Source organism: Mastigoproctus giganteus, chromosome 10 (assembly GCF_048544385.1).
Source record: "Mastigoproctus giganteus isolate SK-2022 chromosome 10, ASM4854438v1, whole genome shotgun sequence".
NCBI classification, from domain to species: Eukaryota; Metazoa; Arthropoda; class Arachnida; order Uropygi; family Thelyphonidae; genus Mastigoproctus; species Mastigoproctus giganteus.
The window spans coordinates 20,068,377-20,091,975 of record NC_143584.1 but is presented as its reverse complement, the minus strand read 5'-3'; the positions used below and the strand labels follow the sequence as shown (position 1 = coordinate 20,091,975).

The window sequence follows — 23,599 nt, the reverse complement described above, 5'->3', positions numbered from 1 at the left end:
GTCCATAGCTGGAGGCAATTTATGGGGCTGGAACAAGCCATTACTGGAATATCCAGCCTTCCATGGCTAAAGTTGAAAATTAAAATCTAACCTAACTCCGCTAAATCTACACAAACAAAATTATTACGGACTCTAAAGCTCTTCCGAAGAGGAATCTAACAATATGTCTTGACTGGGGTTCTCACAGACAAACGTCAAAAAGGAACAAAAAGGCAGGAGCTCAAAAACAAGTGTCCAACGTGAACTAGGTAGAAAGGCTAGGTCAGATAGATAGATATCTATAGAATGTGGAGGGAACCAAGAATAGTGGAATCTTAATCTGTTTTGAAAGCTACAAATTGTATGAATTCATACAATTTATATTAAAAAATTGTTTAAATTTTTACAAAATCCTTAATAGCACGCTCTATACAGTGCTGTTACACAGATACCATCAAACAAACACATACTATCACATTGAAGCAGATAATGTAGGTACATATTGTTATAAGACATACCAGAAAAAGGGTTCCACTTATAGAAGGGACTTTAAGTTTACTTATGTCATGTATAAATAAAAGATACAAACTGCAGGTAGAGAAATTTTCAAAACTTGAACCTCTGATTGTTAAAAAGTGACAGCCTAAAATACCTTAAAAATCTAATCAAATCTGCAATTAAGGTATAACTGCAGACTCCTGAACATCTGCAATTTAATTCAGGTTACTTGGCAATTAAAAAAAAAAAAACATTAGAGAGAAAAATCAGGAAGAGAACTATGCAGTATTATCTTAGAGGTCCTAAGTATACATCTGGTGTTTAGAGGACTCCCACCTTTCATTTTAATTACATTAAATCAATTAACAAATGTTTAGGGGTCTTTGTGGTGAGGCAGTTTGTTTCATGTCCAGCCGCAATGCAGCCCTGAATAGCAAATAGATAATTGGATGTAACAGCTAATTATTCAAATCATTCATTCCTCAAATATAATTTCCCTATTGATATCACAAATAATCACCTTCAATACAAGGTCTCACCTGAGTATCCAACAGTTTCTCTAAATCAGGGCGGAGGTAATATTGTAATCCTTCTGTTGATCCCGGAAGTAAAATCCCTCTTATTAATAAGATGGTAAGGATGACATAGGGTGCTATTGCCGTAAACCAGACTACCTAGTTTGAAAATGCAAACTGTTAAATGAAGATCTGTTCATATAATGACTGGAAAGTTATTGAATGCATTATCAGTCTCAACAAAATGAATAACAAATTGCTAGAGTCAAAATAGGTAAAATCAAAACTTTGAAAAAAAATATTTCTGAAACTGCCATTCCCCACAAAAATGACAACATAGCTTTATTTCTTTTAATTACTAAGGATACAAAAGTTTTTGTAATTGAACACTATTCTCTGCAGATGCGCAAATGTATCCCCAATTCACAAAGGTGGATCTAAGAGTGACACAAGTAATTACAGACCAGTTGTTTAACTTCCGTTCTGCAGAAAATAATGGAATCACTGGTTAAAGATGCACTGCAAGATCATCTAGCCAAGACTGCAGTAATAATTCAGACACAGCACTGGTTTATTAAGGGAAAGTCTTGTCTGACAAATTTGATTGGATACTATGATGTTTGCCGACCGGGCTAGCCGAGTGGGTAAAGTACCTGCCCGGCAACCCAAAGGTCGCGGGTTCGATTCCCGCCTCGGGCTTGGATCAAAGTACTGCAAAAACCTTGGGAGGTGCAATATGGCCACAGAAGCCGATGCGCCAACAACTACCAAATCAAAAAAAAAAAAAAAAAAAAAAACTATGATGTTTGTTTGTTTGTTATTTGGTTTTTAGGAGCATTAGCAACTAAGGCCATATTGCTCCAGGGATATGCGGTGGTCATTCCCTGACCTTTCCACATCCTCCGTATTTGGTGGTCACGGCTCGAACCCAGTCTAATCAAGAAACGTGTGCTACGCACTGCTGCTCCTGCCCACCTGGCTATGGAGGCGCCATACTATGATGTGGTTACAAAGGAACTGCAACAAAATTTTCAGGAAAGCTTTTCACACTGTTGCACATGGAAGACTACTGTACAAATTGGAACAGTATGGTATTAAGGGTAAGTTGCTACAATAGATAAAAGGATGATTGAGTGAGAGAAGACAGAGAGTGATAATAAATGGATGCTGCTCTTCATGGACTAGTGTTATTAGTGGAGTCTCACAGGGTTCGGTGTTGGGCCTACTGTGGTTTTGTATATTTATCAATGATATTGAAGAAGGTCAATCAGGCTTAATGTCGAACTTTGAAGATGATACAAAGGTTGGCAGGGTTGTTAATGACAGTAATGGCAGTGTGCTACTGCAACAGGATTGAGAAAATTTGGGCAGCTGGGCTGAAAAATAGCAACTGAAGTTTAACATTGACAAATACAAAGTACTGCATACAGGTAGAAGTAACCCTAGAGAAATGTACCAACTGTACAGTACTACACTTAGGGTGGTAGAAAATGAAAAAGATCTGGGAGTAATTGTGCAGTCAGATATGAAGTTTTCTGAGCAATGCAGACAGGCTGCTAGAGCAGGTCATGGGGTATTGTCAATGATATTCAGGAATTTAGCTACTAGTTAAAAGGAAGTGATTATGCCTTTGTACAAGACAATGGTCAGGCTACACCTTGAGTACTGCGTACAGGTCTGGAGGCTTCATTTTAGGAAGGATGTAGATTTGCTTGAGCATGTACAGAGAAGGGCAATAAGATTGGTGAGGGGAACAAAGGGGCCCTCTTACCAAGAAAGGCTTAAGTTCTGCAAATTGCAGTGGCTGGAGACTATATATACCGCTTAACCCATTCAAGGCCTTATATACCGCAATCAGATCACCTGTGAGGTGATCTGATTGCGGTATATAAGGCCTTGAATGGGTTGAGCATGCTGAATTTGGATGGGATTCTTCCGCTTGCTCAGATTACCTACCCGAGAGGGCATAAATTCAAATTGAGGAAAGACAGTTGTAGAATAGATGTGCGTAAATTTGCCTTTAGCCAGCAGGTGGTTAATTGCTGGAACAAACTTCCATCTGTCGTTGTGGAAGTTGATAGCTTAAATAAATTCAAGGAGGATCTGGACAAACTTTTAGAGGGAATGGATGTGTAAAATTGGGGTTTTTTTTTTTTTTTTTTTGGCTGATGCTACACAAGCTCATATGCTTGCTTCCTTGCATCACATGCCTCCATTTCTACTACTACTGTGACTTAACCCATATAGACACATTCTGGATCGGTGGATAGTTTATCACATTGGATCATCTCGACAACTAATCTGATAGATTTCAGTCTCTGACTTGGGCATCTCTCAGAATCAAAATTCAGACAGAAGTCTGAGTCAGAGAGCCAGTCCACTTTGATGAGCTGGAGATGAAGTAGCAGAATTGTATTAATTTAACAGATGCTTGTTTAAAATGGAATTGGCAGAATTTTCTCTTTATAACATTAACTGAAATTGTATTCTTTAGTGCTCACTAACGAATGTCATCAAGAAATTGTTGCAAAGTGGCACTCTTGGGGAGTAACAATCGTTGACAAACAATTGCTGTTCAATCTGCAGCTGAGGAAACAATGAGTGATTGCACATATATATCAAAATAAATGAGTGACTCCATGTGTGTGTGTGTGTGTAAAAACGAGTGGCAAGCAATAATGTACTCCAACTGCCATAGGGCCTGATAGTTAAAAGAAACAGAGCCAGGAAGTTCAATCAACAGAGATGGAGCATTATACTCATTAAGGGAATGTTCTCTTGAGCCACAAGTCGCACACCCAGCTGACTCTTTACATATTGTTTGGGAGTAATCAACCCTTTGGCATTTATGACATCTAACGGGAATGATTTCATTTGACTATTTACGTATCCTGCTTTCACTGACAATATCTTGGTATTGAAAGTATTATAAACCTGACATGGAACAAACATTCCTTCTTTGCTGAATGATTACTTGTGTGAAATTAATGACACTTTGGATCTTAAGTCCTTGCACAGTTTCCACTGTAGTTTAGTTCAAACCATTTTGGGGGTGGGGAAAATTGAATCCCCCCAAGAGGGAACATTTGTTCTCTCTTGCATTATAATATTTACCTTCAGTACTGTGGCACTAACAACATCAGTGAAAGCAGGATCCTGAACTGTCAACTGAAACCATACATTCCCAGTCCCATTAGATATCATAAATGCCAGAAGTTTGATCATGCCTAAATAGTATTAGCATTAGCATATGATGCAAGAAAGCAAGCTTATACAGCATCAGCCAAAAAAACACACTCCCATTTCACCCATCTAGTCACTCCAAATCTTTGTCTAGCTCAACCTTAAATTTATTTAAGCTATCAACTTCCACACTAGATGGAAGTCTGTTCCAGCAATCAACTACCCGCTGACTAAAAGCAAACTTCTGCACATCTATTCTACAATTGCCTTTCCTCAATTTAAATCTATGCCCCTGCAGGTTCTTAATCTGAGCAAGCAGAAGTATCCCATCAGCAATGATGCCTGCTCAAACCATTCAAGGCCTTTTGCACCTCAATCAGATCACCTTGCAGGTGCCTAGTTCCCAGATGCTGCAACTTGCAGAACTTGCCTATCTTGGTAAGAGCACCCCTTTGTTCCTCCCACCAATCTTGTTGCCCTTCTCTGTTCTAGCAACTCTACATCCTTCCTAAAATGAGGCCTCCAGACCTGTACACAGTACTCAAGGTGTGGCCTGACCATTGCCTTATACAAAAGTGTAATCATCTCCTTGTCTCTGCTAGCAAAATTCCTATATATCATTGACAAAACTCCATGACTGGCTCTGGCAGCCCATCTGCACTGCTCAGAGAATTTCATATCTGACTGCACAATTACCCCCAAGATCTTTTTCATTCTCCACCTCTTTGAGTGTAGTACCACACAGTTGGTATGTTTCTCTTGGATTACTGCTACTCATACGCAGTACTTTGCATTTGTCAATATTAAACTTCAGTTGCCACTTCTCAGCCCATCTGCCTAACTTTTCTAGATCAGATTCTGTTGCAGTAGCTTACTGTCTTTGCTATCATTAACAACCTTGCCAACCTTTGTATCATCTGCAATCTTTGACATTAAGCCTGATATACCTTCATTGATATCATTGATAAATACACAAAACAACAATGGGCCCAGCACTGAACTCTGGGGACTCCACTAATAACATTAGTCCATGTAGAGCAGTGTCCATTTCAGTGGTGTAGCTACCATGTAGGCAGGCAAGGCAACTGCCTCCAGGCTTGGGCCCTTTAGGGGCCCAGCATCTTTGTCTGTCTCCTCTTTTTGCAATTTTCATTAATTAAGTAGGGGCCCGAACATGTTCTTTGCCTCCGGGCCTGAAAAAGGATAGCTATGCTACTGGTCCATTTATTACCACTCTCTGCCGTCTCCTACTCAACCATCCCTTTATCCATTGCAGCAACTTTCCCTTAATGCCATACTGCTCCAATTTGTAAGGCAGTCTTGTTACTGACTTGATAATGTTACTAACCTAACTAATCTTAAGTAATAAATGCATTCTTACATCCATCTGCATTCTTACTTGTAACTTTTTAAGCACAGAGCTAAAACTGAAGAAAGCCAATTCAACTAAAGTAGAACCTTATTTGTTATAGAGTACTAAATAAATCACAGCAAAACTGCTTAGTTCCTGGGCCAGTTCCAGAAAAGCTTGCAACAGGGACAGAAGGGAATGGCTTCATGCACTGTGCAAGAGAAATACTCTGATGAAGGCCAAAATCAAATAAATGATAAGTTAAGTTGTAACAGAATTATCGATTCATTCCTCAGAGGTACTGACAGGCTCCAAGGAGTTTACAAGGGACTACAAGGATGTTACCATATTTTGAAGTGACATATGGTCATGAATGCTCAGTGTGTGAAATTGTGCACTTATACTGACTGGCGCCTCCGTAGCCAGGTGGGCAGGAGTGGCAGTGCGTAGCACATGCTTCTTGATTAAACTGGCGTTCGAGCCTGTAACCACCAAATACGGAAAGATCAGGGAATGACCACCACATATCCCCGGAGCAATATGGCCTTAGCCCAAATCTATATATTTCCAAGTCTGGCTGGAAATATGCAAATTCCATTACTAGCTCATATATGGCAGGATCCTGCCAGAAGATTTGTTTTCAAAGATTTCAGCAAACTTCAATGGCAAGAGCCTGTGGGGAAATTGGATTAGGTTCTCAGCTTGCATGATATTTTAATATAAAATATCACTGTGCAGCCACTTTATTGGGTACACTTTATTGGGTACACTTTATTAGCTACCTAGTAGAATGATGAGCCCCCTTTAGCCTTAAAAAGTTTGAATTCGTCTAGGCATAGATTAAACAAGATGCTGAAAACGTTGTGCAGTAATGGAGTACTATGCAGACATGAGTGTGTCACACAGTTCCTTGAGATTTGACAGAGGTGTAGGCCTGCAGCGAACAGCCCTTTCCAGCTCATCCCAAAGACGTTCAATAGGATTGAGATCCGAGGGGGCCTGAGTGTGCCACTGCAGCAAAGAAAAGTCATTGTCATGTTTCTGGAACCATTCCATAGTGATTTGGGCTTTCTGCACCAGTGCATTATCCTGCTGGAAGTAACCATCTGACTGAGGATAAACTGTCAACATGAATGGATGCACTTGGTCAGCAATGATCTTTAGGTATGATGTGGCATTCAGACGTGAATGTATGGGTATCAATGGATCCAATGTGTGCCAAGAAAACATTCCCCACACCATAACACTGCCCCCACCACCTTGCACAGTAGTCATCAGACATGATGGGTCCATGGATTCATGTTGTTTTTGCCAAATTCTGAGCCTTCCATCATGATGCACCAGGAACTTCGACTCATCAGACCAAGCAACTGTTTTCCAATCCTTGATAGGCCGGTGCTGGTGTTGCTGTGCCCACAAGAGGTGTGCTCTCTTGTTCTTCATTGATAACGAAGGTATGCGATGTGGCCATCTGCTGTTGTAGCCCATTTGCAACAAAGTGCGACTAGTGGTCCATTGCGATATTTTGTTCTGCGCACCAAGGTTGTATTCTGACGTGATGTGCGACATTGGGTCTGTCTGTTAGCTTGCACAATTCCAGCCATCTCCTCTGACCTCTCTCATCAACAAGCTATTTTCTTCCACAGGAGTGCTGTCGAGAGGATGTTTTCTGTTTGTTCCACCATTCTCGATACATCCTTGAAACTGTGGTGGGTGAAAAGTTCAGGAGAACTGCCATTTCAGAGATGCTCTGTCCAGCACGTCTTGCATCTACTACCGTGCCACATTCGAAGTCCGTTAGATCACTCCTTTTCCCCATTCTTGCTACAGTTTATACGTTAACTGATACTAGAAAGGTTGTTCTGCTGCATTTATATCCACAACTGTGGTCATGTGACTTGCAACATTGTGGGACAAACCATTTGTGTGCACGGCAGGAGTGTACCTAATAAAGTGGCAGCACAATGTATATTGTAATAATGTATTCTAACAAGCTTACACGGCCCTCGCTTTTAACACAGTAGTTACAATCACAGTGTTTCACACTGTGTGAAAAAAAAAAAAAAAAGCTGGGTTTAAATTCCATCAGAGATAGGAGAAATTTATGGTGGCCTTTTTTTTTACCTCATAAAGTTAGTCTCAAAAGAGGGAGGCACAATTCTCCCCCCCCCCATAGAAATCGATTTTTGATGATTTTGACCAGCAAAATGGTCACACCAATCATAGAACACAAGCAATTTATAGACAAAGTAGGCTGTAGGTGTATGAGCTTCAACTCAGGAACATCATTACAAAAATGTTTGCCAGGTGCCATACATAATCTTCTGTGACAGTTCGGTCAACACAATGAATGGCAATATACTATCATCTGCCATTCATTTGGAGATGCCTGGGTTGAATTCCCATGATGACTGGAAGAATTTCCAAAGTCCTCTTCAATCAAAACTCTAGTTGGACAATGAAATGTGCAAGCTATTACTGTGATAGTTATTCCAGATATTTTAGACTGCACAATGTGCAAATTGTACCCTTGAACAGTCATTTCTATAGACAAACAACATTATGTGGATATGAGTGAGAAACCCCAAGGCCATTAAAATAATACTTTTTTTTTTTTTGAGCAGAAATCTGTGGGTTATTTCATATAAAAACAGTTATGGAATAAATTAATTTAAATGCATCATAAAACTCCATGGGCAACAAAATTTAGTTTTTCACTCAGCAAACCAGATTATGTATAAAACTGATTAATTGAAAGGAGGCTGAACAGGCATTAATGTCACTTGGGAACAGGCATTTCCAGAACAATGTACACGACCAAGAAAAGTTTCTTGCACACAGTCAACAACATTGTGCAAATTAGTTAACTGTAGCTGAGTGGTTAAAGTAAAAGTATAGAGATGATAACATGCCACGTGTTTAAATACATGTAATGCCATAAATTGTGATAATATCCTTGTAACCACTATCTTATAAGCTTCAATCATTGTGGTAACTCTGGAGTATAAACAGAAAATTTATTATTTAATTCAGTGAATTATTGAGTGTCTGACCAGTCATGTATGGTTGCGAATGTTTGTTAATCATGGATCAACAAACAGTCGCAAAGCTGCAAACACCAAGATCCTGCTGCATTTATGAAATTGTGTGTCAATCTAGGGCAAGCATATAATATGTTCCTATAATGCATTTAAAATTTTTTTACATTTGTAATCATGCAACAAGCCATGAAATAGAAATTTTCCATATGGAGTGATTATGAATAAAGAAATCAAGGTGACAGATTGAGTGAACACTGTGTCCAATACTTAATCACCCTGAAGTGACTAAATTGAAGAAATTGCCAACTTCATCATATTATAAATTTCATGGTGTAGCCAAGGACTTGGCAGGCCCTTCTACTACCAAATAGCCACTGCCAATCAGCATGCTTTATGTGACTGTAAAAATTGTAAACCACAATTTTTCACTTCAGAGTCCATCCGCATCAAGTTCTTTGTACTACTTCTATTATTACAATTAGTTGTCGGGTTGGTTAGTTTTGGAGGTTAATGGCACATTGGCAACTAAGACCATAATGCACCAAGCCAGATATTAAATGCTCTTGAAACTAAAAAGCACAGCCCACCAATGATAATTCAAACTATGGAATTCGTGGTGGACTGGTCCCATGCATCCAGTGGGTATATTACACACACGTTGAATAGATGGTTTCTATTCAGCATGTGTTCATGATGAATAGAAACCATCTATTTTTCAAGTAAAGTAAACTTGAAAAGTAAAGTAAAGTAATATTTTCAAGTCAAGTAAATGCCAACCTGCCATTTCTTAACATTCTTGTGTGATATGGACTTTCATATCTGACAATAAAGAGCTACTTGACTTATTCAGCACTCCAAAAAGTATCTGGACAGGACACATGTTGGTTTCATACTGCCAGTCACTTCAACAGCAATTCGACCCCACTTTGTCCACTGCAATGCATTTAAATCTACTGGATAGGCTTTCCACCAATGAAAGATAGACTGCAGTATGTACAGACAGTTCTCGCTTTACGAGTTCCCGGGTTTACGTGTTTTTTTTTTGTTTTTTTTCCCAAAGTATCAAGAAAATGAAAAATATGAACATTAATTGCAAAAAATGAATGTTAAACATTCATAAATACTACATTTCAAACCACATGCACAGCTATACAATACAGTGTACCAGCTTTACGATATTAATTCTTTCCAGAGACACCATCACATCGTGAAAATATCGTAATGTGAACCCAATACTACATTGTTTTTAGGTAATTCATTCCACGACCTCGGAAGTTGAAAATTTTCGCTATATAACTCTCTAAAAGGCCGTTTTTATAGTGCAAATTGTATAAGTTACCAATTCAAATCACTAAAATGCACTACACTTTCATCGTTATCATATGCTCTGTTATAAAAACCAATTTTGAATGCCTTTGTGACATTTTTGTAAAGCACATTTCTGGAGGTCACAACCATAAAACAAAAATAATTTGTACTTTCCGTTTTATCGGGCTTTTCTGTTAATGCAAGCAATTATAAATGGGTAGTAAACTCTATGTTATTGCATTTGAGAAAATACTGATAGCCTGGAATTGTGTGGTTTTTTTTGCGTTATTATGGTGAAATGTGTTTCCCCTTTACTGAAATCTTCAAATCGTATAAAAAAACAAATTTTCAGAATTTCCGTTAAAAAATGCTTATGCATCTATTGAATCTTATGCATCTATTATAAAGAAAATAGAAGATTATCTTGGAAACAAACGACTCTTGAAGCATTTCTGAAGAAAACAACTCCTTGTGCAACAAACCAATGAGTGCCAAGCCAATAATAAGTGATCAATGAGGGTGCATTTAGTCAATAATGAAGAATAAACATTCTTCAATATCTGTAAGTCATAAATAAATTTCTTTATTATTAAAATTTGCTTGATTTTACAGGCTACGTTTTAATTTCTTTGATTAAATCAATCATTGTTTAAACAAACTAATTAACTAACTAATTTCATTGTTGAGTACGTAACCCCTACTTTTAACATTAGGTCTATGGGATTTAATTCACACATTAAGAGTTCACTTTACGAGTGCGCGCTAGGAATGAATTAACTTGTAAGGTCAAGAACTACCTGTATAGTCCTTCATTCCTGCTACAGAACAGTGACTTTTTCATTTATTGATGTGAGATATGTTTGTCTGACCCTTATCCAACATTCTAGTTCATCCCATAAATGTTCTGTCAGGTTTAAGTCGGACTGCCCTGGCCATTCTAATTTTTGTACATTCATTCCCACGAATCACTCTCGAACACCACTAACAGTACAGTGTGGGGATACTATCCTATTGAAATAAATGGGTCTATACCAATGAGTTGCCACATCATAGGAAGCATGGAATTGTTCAAAATGTTAAGGTAGGTGTTGGTGCTCAGGGATCTCTGTACAACCACCGAAGGTCCTACATCATACCATGTGAAACAAGCTCCACATAATTCCACTTTCTTCGAAGTTAATTTTTGGCACAATAGAGCCCGGCAGCAAATGTTTTGCAAGCATCCTTCATATCTGATTGGAATATAGTACACTAAGATTTGTCACCCCATTGAATCAATTTCCACTACTATAGACCAATTACAGAATTGGTTGCACCATGCAAGGTGACGCTCATTGCAGTTGGTGAAGTTTAGCTTACGTGCCACTGTTTTCCCATTAAAAACAAGACTGTAGAGCTTTATTTTTTGTGGATCACAACACATTAGCTAAAGAGCTGCATACTACACACTATATATAGCATGTCCATACAGACTTCTTGTTGATGCCCTAAACTCCTAGCTGATGTTCTATAGGGATATGTGATGAGTATCCTTCCGAGTACTGTCTGGTCACATGTGGTGAGCTTCAATTCTTCGAGTGTTTGCTGGATGGCAATAATACCATCACACTCCCATTTCATGATGACATCACTGATGGTTTACTTTGGATGGTGTAGGCTGTCTACAACTACATGAATCAACAAGCCAGAAATGCAACATCCAACTAACGATACTGCTCCTTTCAAAATCAGTCGGCTCAGCTTTATTTGCCATAATGAGAACTAACTGGTGTGGCTCATAACCTTCCTTATATACCGAGTTGAGGCACTTGTTTATCCAGGAAAGTCCAATGGGCTATGAAAACAGCAGTGTCTGGATACTTTTTGGAGGGTGGCATACACTCCAAAGCACTGGTGGACACGATTTGATGCTTTCTTTCATGAACACTAGCAAAGAATTAACAACTAAGAATGGTTTCTTGAATTTTTGTGGTTTTGCATGACTGTGAACTTTCACTCAAGCTCACTCCAGCTTTCTCAAACAAATACATACTTTCAGACAATGAAAACTGTTAGAAAAGAAAAGAAGTTTGTGGTTAAAATTTTCTATATTTGTGTTGTAATAAGCAAGAAGAGAAATTAACTGACCAACTTACTTTCCCAGATGACTTCACACCTTTGAAGAGGGCTATGTATAGGATTACAAAAGCAATCAGCACACATACAACCAGCTGCCACTTTGGTGCTCCAAGGTCATGCATTCCATCACTTAGATGAAGTTCCAAAACTCCTCGACTATAGAATTAAATAAAACAAAATGCAGTTTACCATTTACTTTTGATATTTCTACAGATATCACATTTCTTTTATTAATGTATAAAATACATTTGCACATATCACTTCTTCCTTGGTTAAGATTCTTCTACGACATAATACTTTCTATTTATTCTAGGCAATAGTATTTTCTGATCTGGTGCATGAATTCCAATTATGAGAGAGATTCCTTGCCTTTACATTTGGTTGTAGACCCTGATTCAATGAATCAAGAAGAAATGAAATATTTTATAGGAGCTGCATTGCTTGGTAGAGTTTAAAATAAAAGGCCACTAAGGCTAAAATTCATCACAAATTACATCTGTAAATTGAGCGTATCCTATGGTTGAGTTGCCTCCTTTGTGGAATGAGAAATGTGTATAACACAATAGGATGGACATTCGACCCTCACTTGAGATTTAAGTTGCCAATTAATAAAAAAAATTAATATGGAAACTCCTATCAAGACAGGATAGGAACTCTGGCATTCTGCATATGTTGTGGAAGAATTGAGAATAATCACTGTATAACAATAAGAAAAACAGGTGGCTAAAGATCACTCATTAGATTTCTTCCTGCTCATTCACTCCATAGTGTGAGTATGGAGTGAGGTCTACTGAATGACCTTGAACCATTACTGTTTTTTCTATACTGTTTGGATCGAGGCATCTTCACAAGAAACTGGAAGACCACGGGACTGAAGCTGATCCCAAAAAACCCCACAAAGCCTCCACAACAGCCAACCACCTACAGACCGATAGCTTTGCTACCGGTGATCAGCAAACTATTTGAGAGAATGCTATATCCTCGAACTGACTCACATTACAAGGGTGCTGAACTGCACGTCTACCCGGTTGGACTTTTAAGCCCGAGTCTTCCACAGTAGAGGCACTTCGACATCTGCTGCATGGTGTGGCCAGCTCCAACAGTAAATACTACCTAATCATCTCCATTGATTTTGCCGGGGCATTCGACACCATTTGGTGGACAAGCGTCCTGGCAAGACTAAGATGGGCAAACCTTCCCTGCAACTTTTATTTTACTATCAAGTCTTATCTTACCGACAGGAGTAAGAGTGTCGTGGCACCCTATGGTAGGGTAAACCGCTGGGACTGCAGGGGCTGCCCCAGGGTTCCGTCCTGGGGCCACTCCTGTGGAACGTTGTCTTAGATGAGTTCCTAGCCATGGATCTTGGTGACGTCCAAACCCAAGCTTTTGCCAACGACCTGATCTTGAAAATTGCTGCCGACAGTAGAGCACAGTTGGAGGTAAAAGCAAACCATGCCATCAAGATATTACAGGACTGGACCCTCTTACACTGCCTAAAAATCTCACCGACTAAGACAACTTTAATCTTACAAAAAGGTAAGACTGAACATGTCTCATTTCCCGAAATAAAGTTGAAAGATACCACAATTAAACTCTAAAGCCAGCTTAAATACCTGGGGGTGATATTAGATTGTACTCTTTCCTTCAAGCAGCATCTCACATATCTAGGGACAAAGATAAGAAAGTATTCTGCACTGTTAGCCCGTGTGGTCCGTCATGACAGGGACTTAAACGTTGCATACTCTCCTTATATTACAAAACAACATTCCTACCAGATATAACACACGTAACTGCGGTTTGGTTTCACAAGGCATCAACTGCAGTAAAAATGTACCTGCTTACCCTGCCCTGTCTACACAACTGGTTGTCACTATTGCAACAACAGGGTACCTGCCCACCCCCCAATGAGTAAGCCAACAGACTTCGAAACAGTGCCATTTGGGTGGTGGTATCTGCCAAGAATAAGTAACATTAGCCACTGGTGAAGTGTTACTTATTCAAAGCAGTGCAATACCTCGGCAACTTGTTGTGAAGGTTGATTAACAATGAGATATACACCGATGAGCCAAAACATTATGACCACCTACCTAATATGATGTTGGTCCTCCACGTGCAGCCAAAACAGCTCGTACCCGGTGAGGCATGGATGCTACAAGATTTCTAAATGCGTGTCTTGTGGTATCACCATGTAACTAGCAGATCCTTTAACTCCTGTAAAGTCTGTGGTTGGGATGCCACAGATCAGAGTTGCTGTTCTAACACAAACCACAGATGCTCGATGGGATTGATGATTGGAGGACAGGGCAGTACCTAGAAGTCTTCCTCATGTTCTGCGAACCAGTCTCGAACAATCTGGGCAGTGTGGCATGGTGCATTGTCCTGCTGAAAGACTGCACTGCCAGAGGGGAAGGTTGTTGTTGTTATTTGGTTTTTTAGGAGCATTAGCAACTAAGGCCATATTGCTCTGGGATATGCGGTGGTCATTCCTTGACCTTTCCGCATCCTCCGTATTTAGTGATGACGGGCTCGAACCCCGGTCTAATCAAGAAGTGTGTGCTACGCACTGCTGCTCCTTCCCACCTGGCCATGGAGGTGCCCCAGAGGGGAAGGCCATTGCCACAAAAGGGTATACCTGGTCAGCAATAATGTTTAGGTAGGTGGTAGACATCAGAATGCCTGGCATATGGATGAATGGACCCAGGATGTCCTAGCAGAACATCGCCCAAAGCATGACACTGCCGCCACCAGTTTGTGTTCGTCCCACAGTGCATCCAGGTGCCATCACTTCCCCAGGTAAACAATGCACACATACCCGACCGTCCACATGGTTCAACAGGAAACGTGATTCATTGGACGAGATGCCTTCTAATCACTCGAGGTCCAGTTTCAATGCTCGCGTGCCCATTGTAGGCGCTGTCACCAGTGAACTATGGTTAGCATGGGCACTTGGAGTGGCCTGCAGCTATGCAGCCCCATTTTCAACAGGGTTCAATGTACTGTGTGTTGCAACACATTACTCCCATCACCAGCATTCCATTCCGAGTTGTGCCACAGTCTCCCTTCTGTTGCCACGTACCTCATGGAGAGCCTTCACTCACCTTGAGCATCGATGAGCCATGGTCGTTCAACACCTTGCCAGCGGTTCGTGGGTTCCCTCTCCTCTGACCACTTTCGATAGGTACTAACCATGGCTGACAGTGAGCATCCCACCAGCCATGCCGTTTCGGATATACTCTTACCTAGTCATCTGGGCATTACAATTTGGCCTTTGTCAAACTTGCTCAAGTCGGCTGCCTTTGTCATCTGAAGAACAAGAGTAACATTGATTAATGGATCTCAGTATCAGGTGTTTTTATACCATTCCCGACCTGTGCACACACTGTAGTTCACCTGCAGTTGCTTCAATTTGTATAACGACTCGCTGGTCATAATGTTTTGGCTCATCGGTGTAATTAAACGATGCATTCCTACTACTCTAGTAGTAGAAATGATCTGCATGCAGTAACCATGCATAAACCAATTCTAGAATTAATTTGGATGAAAATTCCCACAAAGAAAACGACTCTATGTCACGATTCGATAAAATTTTATCGAATCGTGACATCGACGCCCATAAAATTTTACAGAGTAATGATAAATACCCTATTTTCTCGACCATAAGACGTACTTTTTTTTTTTACCCAGATAATGCTACCTAAAGTTCCCCTGTGTCTATGGCCTGAAGCTATTCTAAGTGCACATAATTTTTTTTTTAGCTCTAGTTGTGTCTAGAGAAAGCATGTTCAAGTCACCCAGTGTAAATGATCCGACTGTAGAAGCCGGCTCGTTTAGACCAGCTGACCTTTAGAGGCCAACTGGACGTCTTGTGACAAGTTCAGTTCACATGAAACGGATAAAATAAAACGGACAGTTGCCGAATTAAACAAAGTTAGCTGTGATTCCAGGAGGCTGCCTTAGCCAACTGCAGCCGTTGGACATCTCAATTAACCCCTTAAAGCATTCATGCACGAAGAGTGTGGACCATCTGGATGGAGGCACCAAGAATTTCACAAATGTGAATGGGTTAAAATTTTGTGGGTTACTAAAAAACGATATAATTGCCAAGGCTTTGAAAGAAATGTGCAATACCCTTTGATGGCACAGCGAATGATACATTCTCTGAATAAAGCGAAAATTCAGACCGTAACATCAGTAATGACAAGTGTAACGGTAGCGACAACTAGGTTTTTAGTGTTCTACGAAGAGCATAAACTCTTCTACCAACGTTTTCTTTAATGAGCACTTCTGAATTTTTGTTTCTAATATATTATTATTATTATTATTAGCTATATGGTACAAGGAAGCCTGAGGCTTATGCTGCACCAGACAAAAAATAAAATAAAAAAATCCCAAGTTACCCTGAGAGAGAGAGAGAGAGAGAGAGAGAGAGAGAGAGAGAGAGAAAAGTAGAAGGGAATCACCAAGAAAGAAGAATGATGATATCCATAAACATATGCAATATATCCATAAACATATGCAATATACATTTTTTTTTTTTTACAAAAATTTACTTTCTAAAATGTTGGTCTTAACGTCTGGAAAATACGGTAATTACCTATATTAGATAGTATGAATCAGAGCTGTAATACTCAATATGTTCTACGTTGATAATAATATTAGTAAATTAATAAGAGGAGTTTACCTCAATATAGTACGTGGAACACTTCCGTGTGATACCCTCCAGAAATTAAAACGGAAAAAACGAAAAAAAAATCGACAACTTACCGGTACATTAAAGTAAAATATAAATAATCAATTTAACACAATTCAAAATCAATTTAAAACAATTAAAATACAAATTAACGCAATTAAAAGAATCTAACGAAAATATTCAAAACGATTTTCCTTCCTGAAGCTGGCAATGCTTTTCGACCGACTGTGTCGTGATCACAGGAATGAAAATTACCGAATCAGGCTAAACCTGCAACTTAAATAGTGATTATATGTCTTCGCGCATGCGCGTAAAGGTCCACACATCGGAGATCAAATATGGCCGCCGGACATTAACAGAATTCTCGTGTAATTTAATTTCAACGGTTTCTGCAATTAATAGTCGCGTATAATTACGTTGAACGTTAAGTATTTTGGCCTCGTTAAATAAAAAAGTATGTTTTTCGTTAATGGCATGAAAGGCTAATTCGGACGCTGCTGAACGAGAAGCACGAACTGAGGCTTCGTGTTGATTTACACGAATATTAAGAGAAAACCGCGTCGAACCTTGGTAAGACGAGTCGCAATCACCGCAAGAAATGTTGTATACCAGATCATTAATTTGAGTTGCGAACGCGGAAAGAACCGAGCGATTGTTCAGTATAGTGTGTAACTTCCGTATAGGCCTAGCTATAATTTTAAATTCGGTATCTTTAAAGAATCTGTTAAGCTGTTTGTGCCACTGTTCAACATATGGGACAGAAATAAAGTATTTTTTGATATTACTATTGTTGATTGGTGTAGTATTTTGTATCCTATCCTTAGCTTGTACCCTAATTCGATTTATTGTGTTAATGGGATAACCCCTGTTTCAGAATCTGCTAGTTAATATTTGTATTTCTGAGTCCAAAGCAAAATCCGTCGTTGAATATTTATAGGCATTTAAAATTGATTAAAGATAATCGATCTTTTGTAGGTGAACGGGTGATAGCTATTATAATGTAGAAGCATACCGGTGTTTGTGGGTTTTCGATAGATGCTAAATTGTATTTTGTTCGAGTCCCGGTGTACAAACAAATTTTTGGATTACTAATGGGTTTGAGCCTGAGTGGCTTAATTATTATTATTAATGGCCATATGGTACAAGGAAGCCTGAGGCTTATGCTGCACCAGCCAAAAAAAAAAAAAAAAAAAAATTCCCAAGTTACCCCCTGAGAGAGAGAGAGAAGTAAAAGGGAATCACCAAGAAAGAGAAGAATGATGATATCCAGCTCAGGACCCTGGGTTTGCCAAGCCCATACTCACTAGATGTGAGCCCCCGGGGTAGTGTCAGAGATCTATCTCTCAACGATTGAGCAGATACATTTGACACCTTTTCGTCCCCGTATCACATACTATGGGAGGTATTTAGACGATGTTCTAGTTATTACCGATAGTAGTACTATCCAAGACATTTTACATTCTTTTAATAATATTCATTCTAGACTCAAATTTACATTGGAAAGGGAAGAGATACGGATACAAAGTCATTAAACTTTCTAAATTTCACGCTTACCCGGGACTCGAACAAAATACAATTTAGCATCTATCGAAAACCCACAAACACCGGTATGCTTCTACATTATAATAGCTATCACCCGTTCACCTACAAAAGATCAATTATCTTTAATCAATTTCTAAATGCCTATAAATATTCAACGACGGATTTTGCTTTGGACTCAGAAATACAAATATTAACTAGCAGATTCCTAAACAGGGGTTATCCCATTAACACAATAAATCGAATTAGGGTACAAGCTAAGGATAGGATACAAAATACTATACCAATCAACAATAGTAATATCAAAAAATACTTTATTTCTGTCCCATATGTTGAACAGTGGCACAAACAGCTTAACAGATTCTTTAAAGATACCGAATTTAAAATTATAGCTAGGCCTATACAGAAGTTACACACTATACTGAACAATCGCTCGGTTCTTTCCGCGTTCGCAACTCAAATTAATGATCTGGTATACAACATTTCTTGCGGTGATTGCGACTCGTCTTACCAAGGTTCGACGCGGTTTTCTCTTAATATTCGTGTAAATCAACACGAAGCCTCAAGTTCGTGCTTCTCGTTCAGCAGCGTCAGAATTAGCCTTTCATGCCATTAACGAAAAACATACTTTTTTTATTTAACGAGGCCAAAATACTTAACGTTCAACGTAATTATACGCGACTATTAATTGCAGAAACCGTTGAAATTAAATTACACGAGAATTCTGTTAATGTCCGGCGACCATATTTGATCTCCGATGCGTGGACCTTTACGCGCATGCGCGAAGACATATAATCACTATTTAAGTTGCAGGTTTAGCCTGATTCGGTAATTTTCATTCCTGTGATCACGACAGTCGGTCGAAAAGCATTGTCAGCTTCAGGAAGGAAAATCGTTTTGAATATTTTCGTTAGATTCTTTTAATTGCGTTAATTTGTATTTTAATTATTTTAAATTGATTTTGAATTGTGTTAAATTGATTATTTAATTATTTATATTTTACTTTAATGTACCGGTAAGGTGTCGATTTTTTCGTTTTAATTTCTGGAGGGTATCATACGGAAGTGTTCTACGTACTACATTGAAGTAAACTCCTCTTATTAATTTACTAGGTAATTACCTATACAGATAACATTACCGAACCCAGTTGTGGGATCCAGTTTTAAGTCAATCCTAAATACTTTCAGATAGAAAGCAATGTATCCAGTCGTTTGAATTTATATTTAATAGATTTCGAATTTTTTTAAAATTTAAATAAAAAAAGTCTGGACACTATTGCATTTTGTACCCAAATGAGGTTTGTGCCAACTTGCGTACATTACTGTTTTGTAATTCTCGTATATGCCTGAAGCCTCTCTCATTCTCTCAGTTTTGAAGTAATACACTAAATCAGTGGTTTTCAACCGGGGTGCCGCAACAACATTCCAGGGGTGCCACGTAATTTGGGTTTTAGTTACTTAAAAACTTATTTTTTTAAAATTTATGTTTATTTCATTATAAAAAGGTGTACAGTATCTTTAATTTGTGGTGATCTCTAATTGATGTTTACTTAGTACTTCTTTTTAAATAATAAAGTTATTATATTACTGTATATATATTAATTTGTATTATGAAATGTAATTTTTATAATTATATTATATAAAATTACATTTTCTCCGAATTATACACACACACACACACATATATATTATAGATACACACACACATATATACACACACACACACACACACACACACTCACACACACACACACACACACAGGGAGAGAATCGGATCTCAACAGGCAGAAAATATATTACTTAGGGGTGCCGTTTTTAAAAAAAAGGTTGAAAACCACTTGCACTAAATAAATGAGTAATTTCGCGGGCTACAGACGATGTCATGTTTTCCACCCTCTTGTGGGGAAAACTTATGACACTGGGTGGAAAAAGGTCGATTTTTCTGTTAAGCCTAAAATAAAATAAAAACGGGAAAAAAAAATCGACCTTAAGAACACGAGCAATTTAGAGAGACAAGCCGAATTAAGTCTAATTTACTTTTACATCATTTGAAAACAACTGAATCGCAGAGTAACAGTAACAAATCATGTGACCTGAAGATAACATGACCTGTTAACTCTGAATAAAGGATTTGTTTAATTACGGGATATCGGCCACTATCGTTCTAATTGAGGTGACGAAAGCAGGTGTGCCTTAAACAGGCTGGAGTTTCACGAGTTTGATTAATGGCATATCAATACACCATTAGGTTTAAGCAAAAGTAAACCTGACCTAGATTATGACGGAGTCGATAACCAGTTTAACAAACAAACAAACAAACAAACAAACAAACAGTCTTTATTAGAATTATATGCAAAATATTATAAAATACTATCCAATAATCCGTAGCTGAATTTGGAAACTGAAAATCGATTCTGATTTGCAGTGGTCAAAATTATATAATTTTTATTGCTGTTTTTTTTTTTTTTTTTTTTAAATATTTGATTTTTTATCTCATTCTTTGAGCAATACCAAAGCAAACTCGTTACGAAAGGTGATGCTCGCTCCATGCCATAAAAAAAAAGTCTTTATTTGAAGTAGTGCAATACTGAGGCAAATTACCGTGAGGCGATCGTAGTGCCTTTCTTGAAGCACGAAGGATACACACAGCACATGTCATATACACACAGTGGCCAAAAAAAAAAAAAAAAATACGCACCTGCATTCAGTGTAGAATTAGGCCAGCCTTTGTTCGAATTACAGTAAATGTGCGGCACGGCATGGATTCTATGAGGTGTTTTAGTGCGTTTCGTAATTGTAACCATTTTTCCAGCAAAATATTGCGAGCTGCGAGTCCAGGGCCAGCTTAAGGCGCGATCGAGCGGTTCCTCCGAACATAGTGCCAAAATTTAGGGGGCGCAAAATGCCCATAAAATTCACTGATTTGCTGTAAATTTCAGGTCGGAGAGGGCGCAACAAAAAATCTCGCAGAGGGCGCTGATAGACCTGGGGACGCTTCTGGCTCTGGCTGCGACCAAGTTGAAGCTACGCAAGGACTTCGTAGCGCTGCTGCATTGTCATCCATAAACAGCCATCACCTTCGGCATGAAAGTGTAACATTACAGGGTGCAGTGGCCCCAGGTCTATCAGCCCCTGTTCGTTCCAACAAAACATTCCCATACCACCAGATGCATTGGGTAACAATGTCCATCGCTAGGTGAGGTTTTCGCTACACACTCTGCCGACCATCAGTGCAGAACAAAGTACGTATATCGTGATTGTCTAACCACATGACTTGCTTCCATTATTCCACTGTCTAATCAGGACTCTCTCAGCATCAATGCAAGCGGATTTTTCTGTTAAAAAAAAAAAACAAAAAAAAAGTACCTCCCGAATAGGCAGGCGACTGCCATTACACAATTTCTTCAATTCTTTCCGCATGGTACGGGTTGAAATAGGGCAGTTCTGGGCTTGGCTGAATTCAGATGTTATGTGCTGTAACACTGGCTGTCCTTATTTTTTCGTATAGTCCTCCTTCGGGACGACTGCTTCACTCTTGAGGTATTGTTCTTCTGACACATTCTCCCCTTTCAGTTGTGGAAGAACTGCATTTCTCCAGAGAATCCATCTCAAAGATTTTTAATGACTTTCCCGTCATTAAAATCTTTGAGAAATGTCTTTTGTTGCTTGAATCGTGACTCTTACTAAACGTGCACCCACGATAAGACTTTTTTTTTTTTTTTGTCAAAGTCTGATAGAGAACGCGTTTTCACCATTCTGGTTTCAGATTACAGCAGTCAAACAGCCCTGTGTAGTCTCTATACTCGACGAGGCAACATGTCATCACTCCACCTGACAGTTTTATTTGCATCTATCTGTTTGTAACTATCTTAGTACAAAGGTTCCTATTTTATTGGCCAGTATCTATATAATTCATTCATTTCTATACAGTAAATATTTGTATTTTTACTATTATTACTTTTATTTCTCCGTCTGAATATCAAATAAGACATTTCCATTATACTCTGTGTAGGACACTGTGGATAGAGGCGATTACAACTTCATTTTGACTGTTACTGAAGCAGATATATCTAGCAAAGCCATTAGTAAACAATGAATCAGACCCAATCTCGCAATGTGCGTAGCCGCTTCAGCGTACCTTAGTAACCCCAGCCCATCCACCAGCCACTCTCTCTTCAGATCGCATCTCAGATTGATAAAGTAACTGTTTTTGTTCGAAGATATTAATTAAAGAATAATGAAATAACGCATGAACACACTACTTTTCTACGTAGGCAGTCCACACATTCGTGCACTTATCCTACTGTGTTACGAGTGCAGTTATACTTTTATCGTAACGTTCAGGAGCAGGGCGGCCGTACCGAGGTAAAATGGATGCACTGCACCCAGGTGCCAACGTTCACAAGGGGCGCCTGAAAACCTGAGAAACTTATGTACCACATATGAAGAAAAATTTAAAGGGGGGGGGGGCACCAAATTGCGATAGCCACCCGGGCGTCAGCGCCGCATACCCTAGAAACGCCCCTGTTCAAGGGCATTCCGGGGCCATCTTCTCAATTAGGCACTGTGCCTTGGGTCTAAGAAAAAACAATTCAAATAAAATTCAACAATTTTATTCCAATAATAAAATTCTAATAACTAATTTTTAAACAGATTTCTAAGGGGTACATTCCTGTTTATTCCTCTAATGATTGATAATTGAAATAATCTTTGCCTTTGAGTTGTGGAAACAACTCAAATCTAACAATCTTTTTAGATGTTACTAAGGTTTTTTTTTTTCTAAAATATTTTAGTGACTTATAGTAGGCCACTGCAACTCCACATTTTGCTAGCCCTTAAGACTAGTACTGGCTACGACTGTTTCCCACTCTGTGCGGGAAAAGGCCAGGTTGGACTCCCTTCCGAAAGGGAGACGTTATTATTACCTTTTCACGAGGTGTTCACAAGATCTGAATACGTGATTATCTCTTATGGTATTTCTTTTAGACCAATGAATACAACAATAATAATAATCCGCACTCTGCCTAACTGCTGGTCTAAATGAAGAGGCTTTTAACAATGTCTGCGGTCTCCGAAATACGGACAGATCTTTGAAAACGAGAACGAACACGCTATACTGTCACTGAGGTCAAAAATAGGTGGGATAAAAAATATATATGATATCTAAACATGTTATAGCAAAGCAATTATTTTCATATGGTTGACAGTTATAATGGAAAAAAAAAAAAAACTTTGACGAGAAAAATAAATGGTATACATAAGCTGCTAAAAATACTGCTGCACTAACTACAACCTTTCACCACGAAAATTGCGCATGGTGATAACTGTAAAAGTTCATGAAAATCCATCCACTGAGATTCGAGCTGTAGACCTAC

The 23,599-nt window shown here is 38.8% G+C and overlaps 1 protein-coding gene across 1 annotated transcript in view; it reads right to left on the bottom strand.

Annotated features, from left to right (window-relative positions):
- LOC150078832 (sodium-dependent noradrenaline transporter-like) overlaps nt 1-23,599 on the bottom strand; it is a 215,339-nt gene that overhangs the window by 82,688 nt on the left and 109,052 nt on the right. The window contains exons 6-7 of the mRNA XM_090382412.1: nt 12,011-12,149; nt 1,017-1,151 (exon numbers count right to left, since the gene is read on the bottom strand). Coding sequence (XP_090238538.1) covers nt 1,017-1,151; nt 12,011-12,149 — 274 coding nt within the window. The remainder of the gene's footprint in view (nt 1-1,016; nt 1,152-12,010; nt 12,150-23,599) is intronic.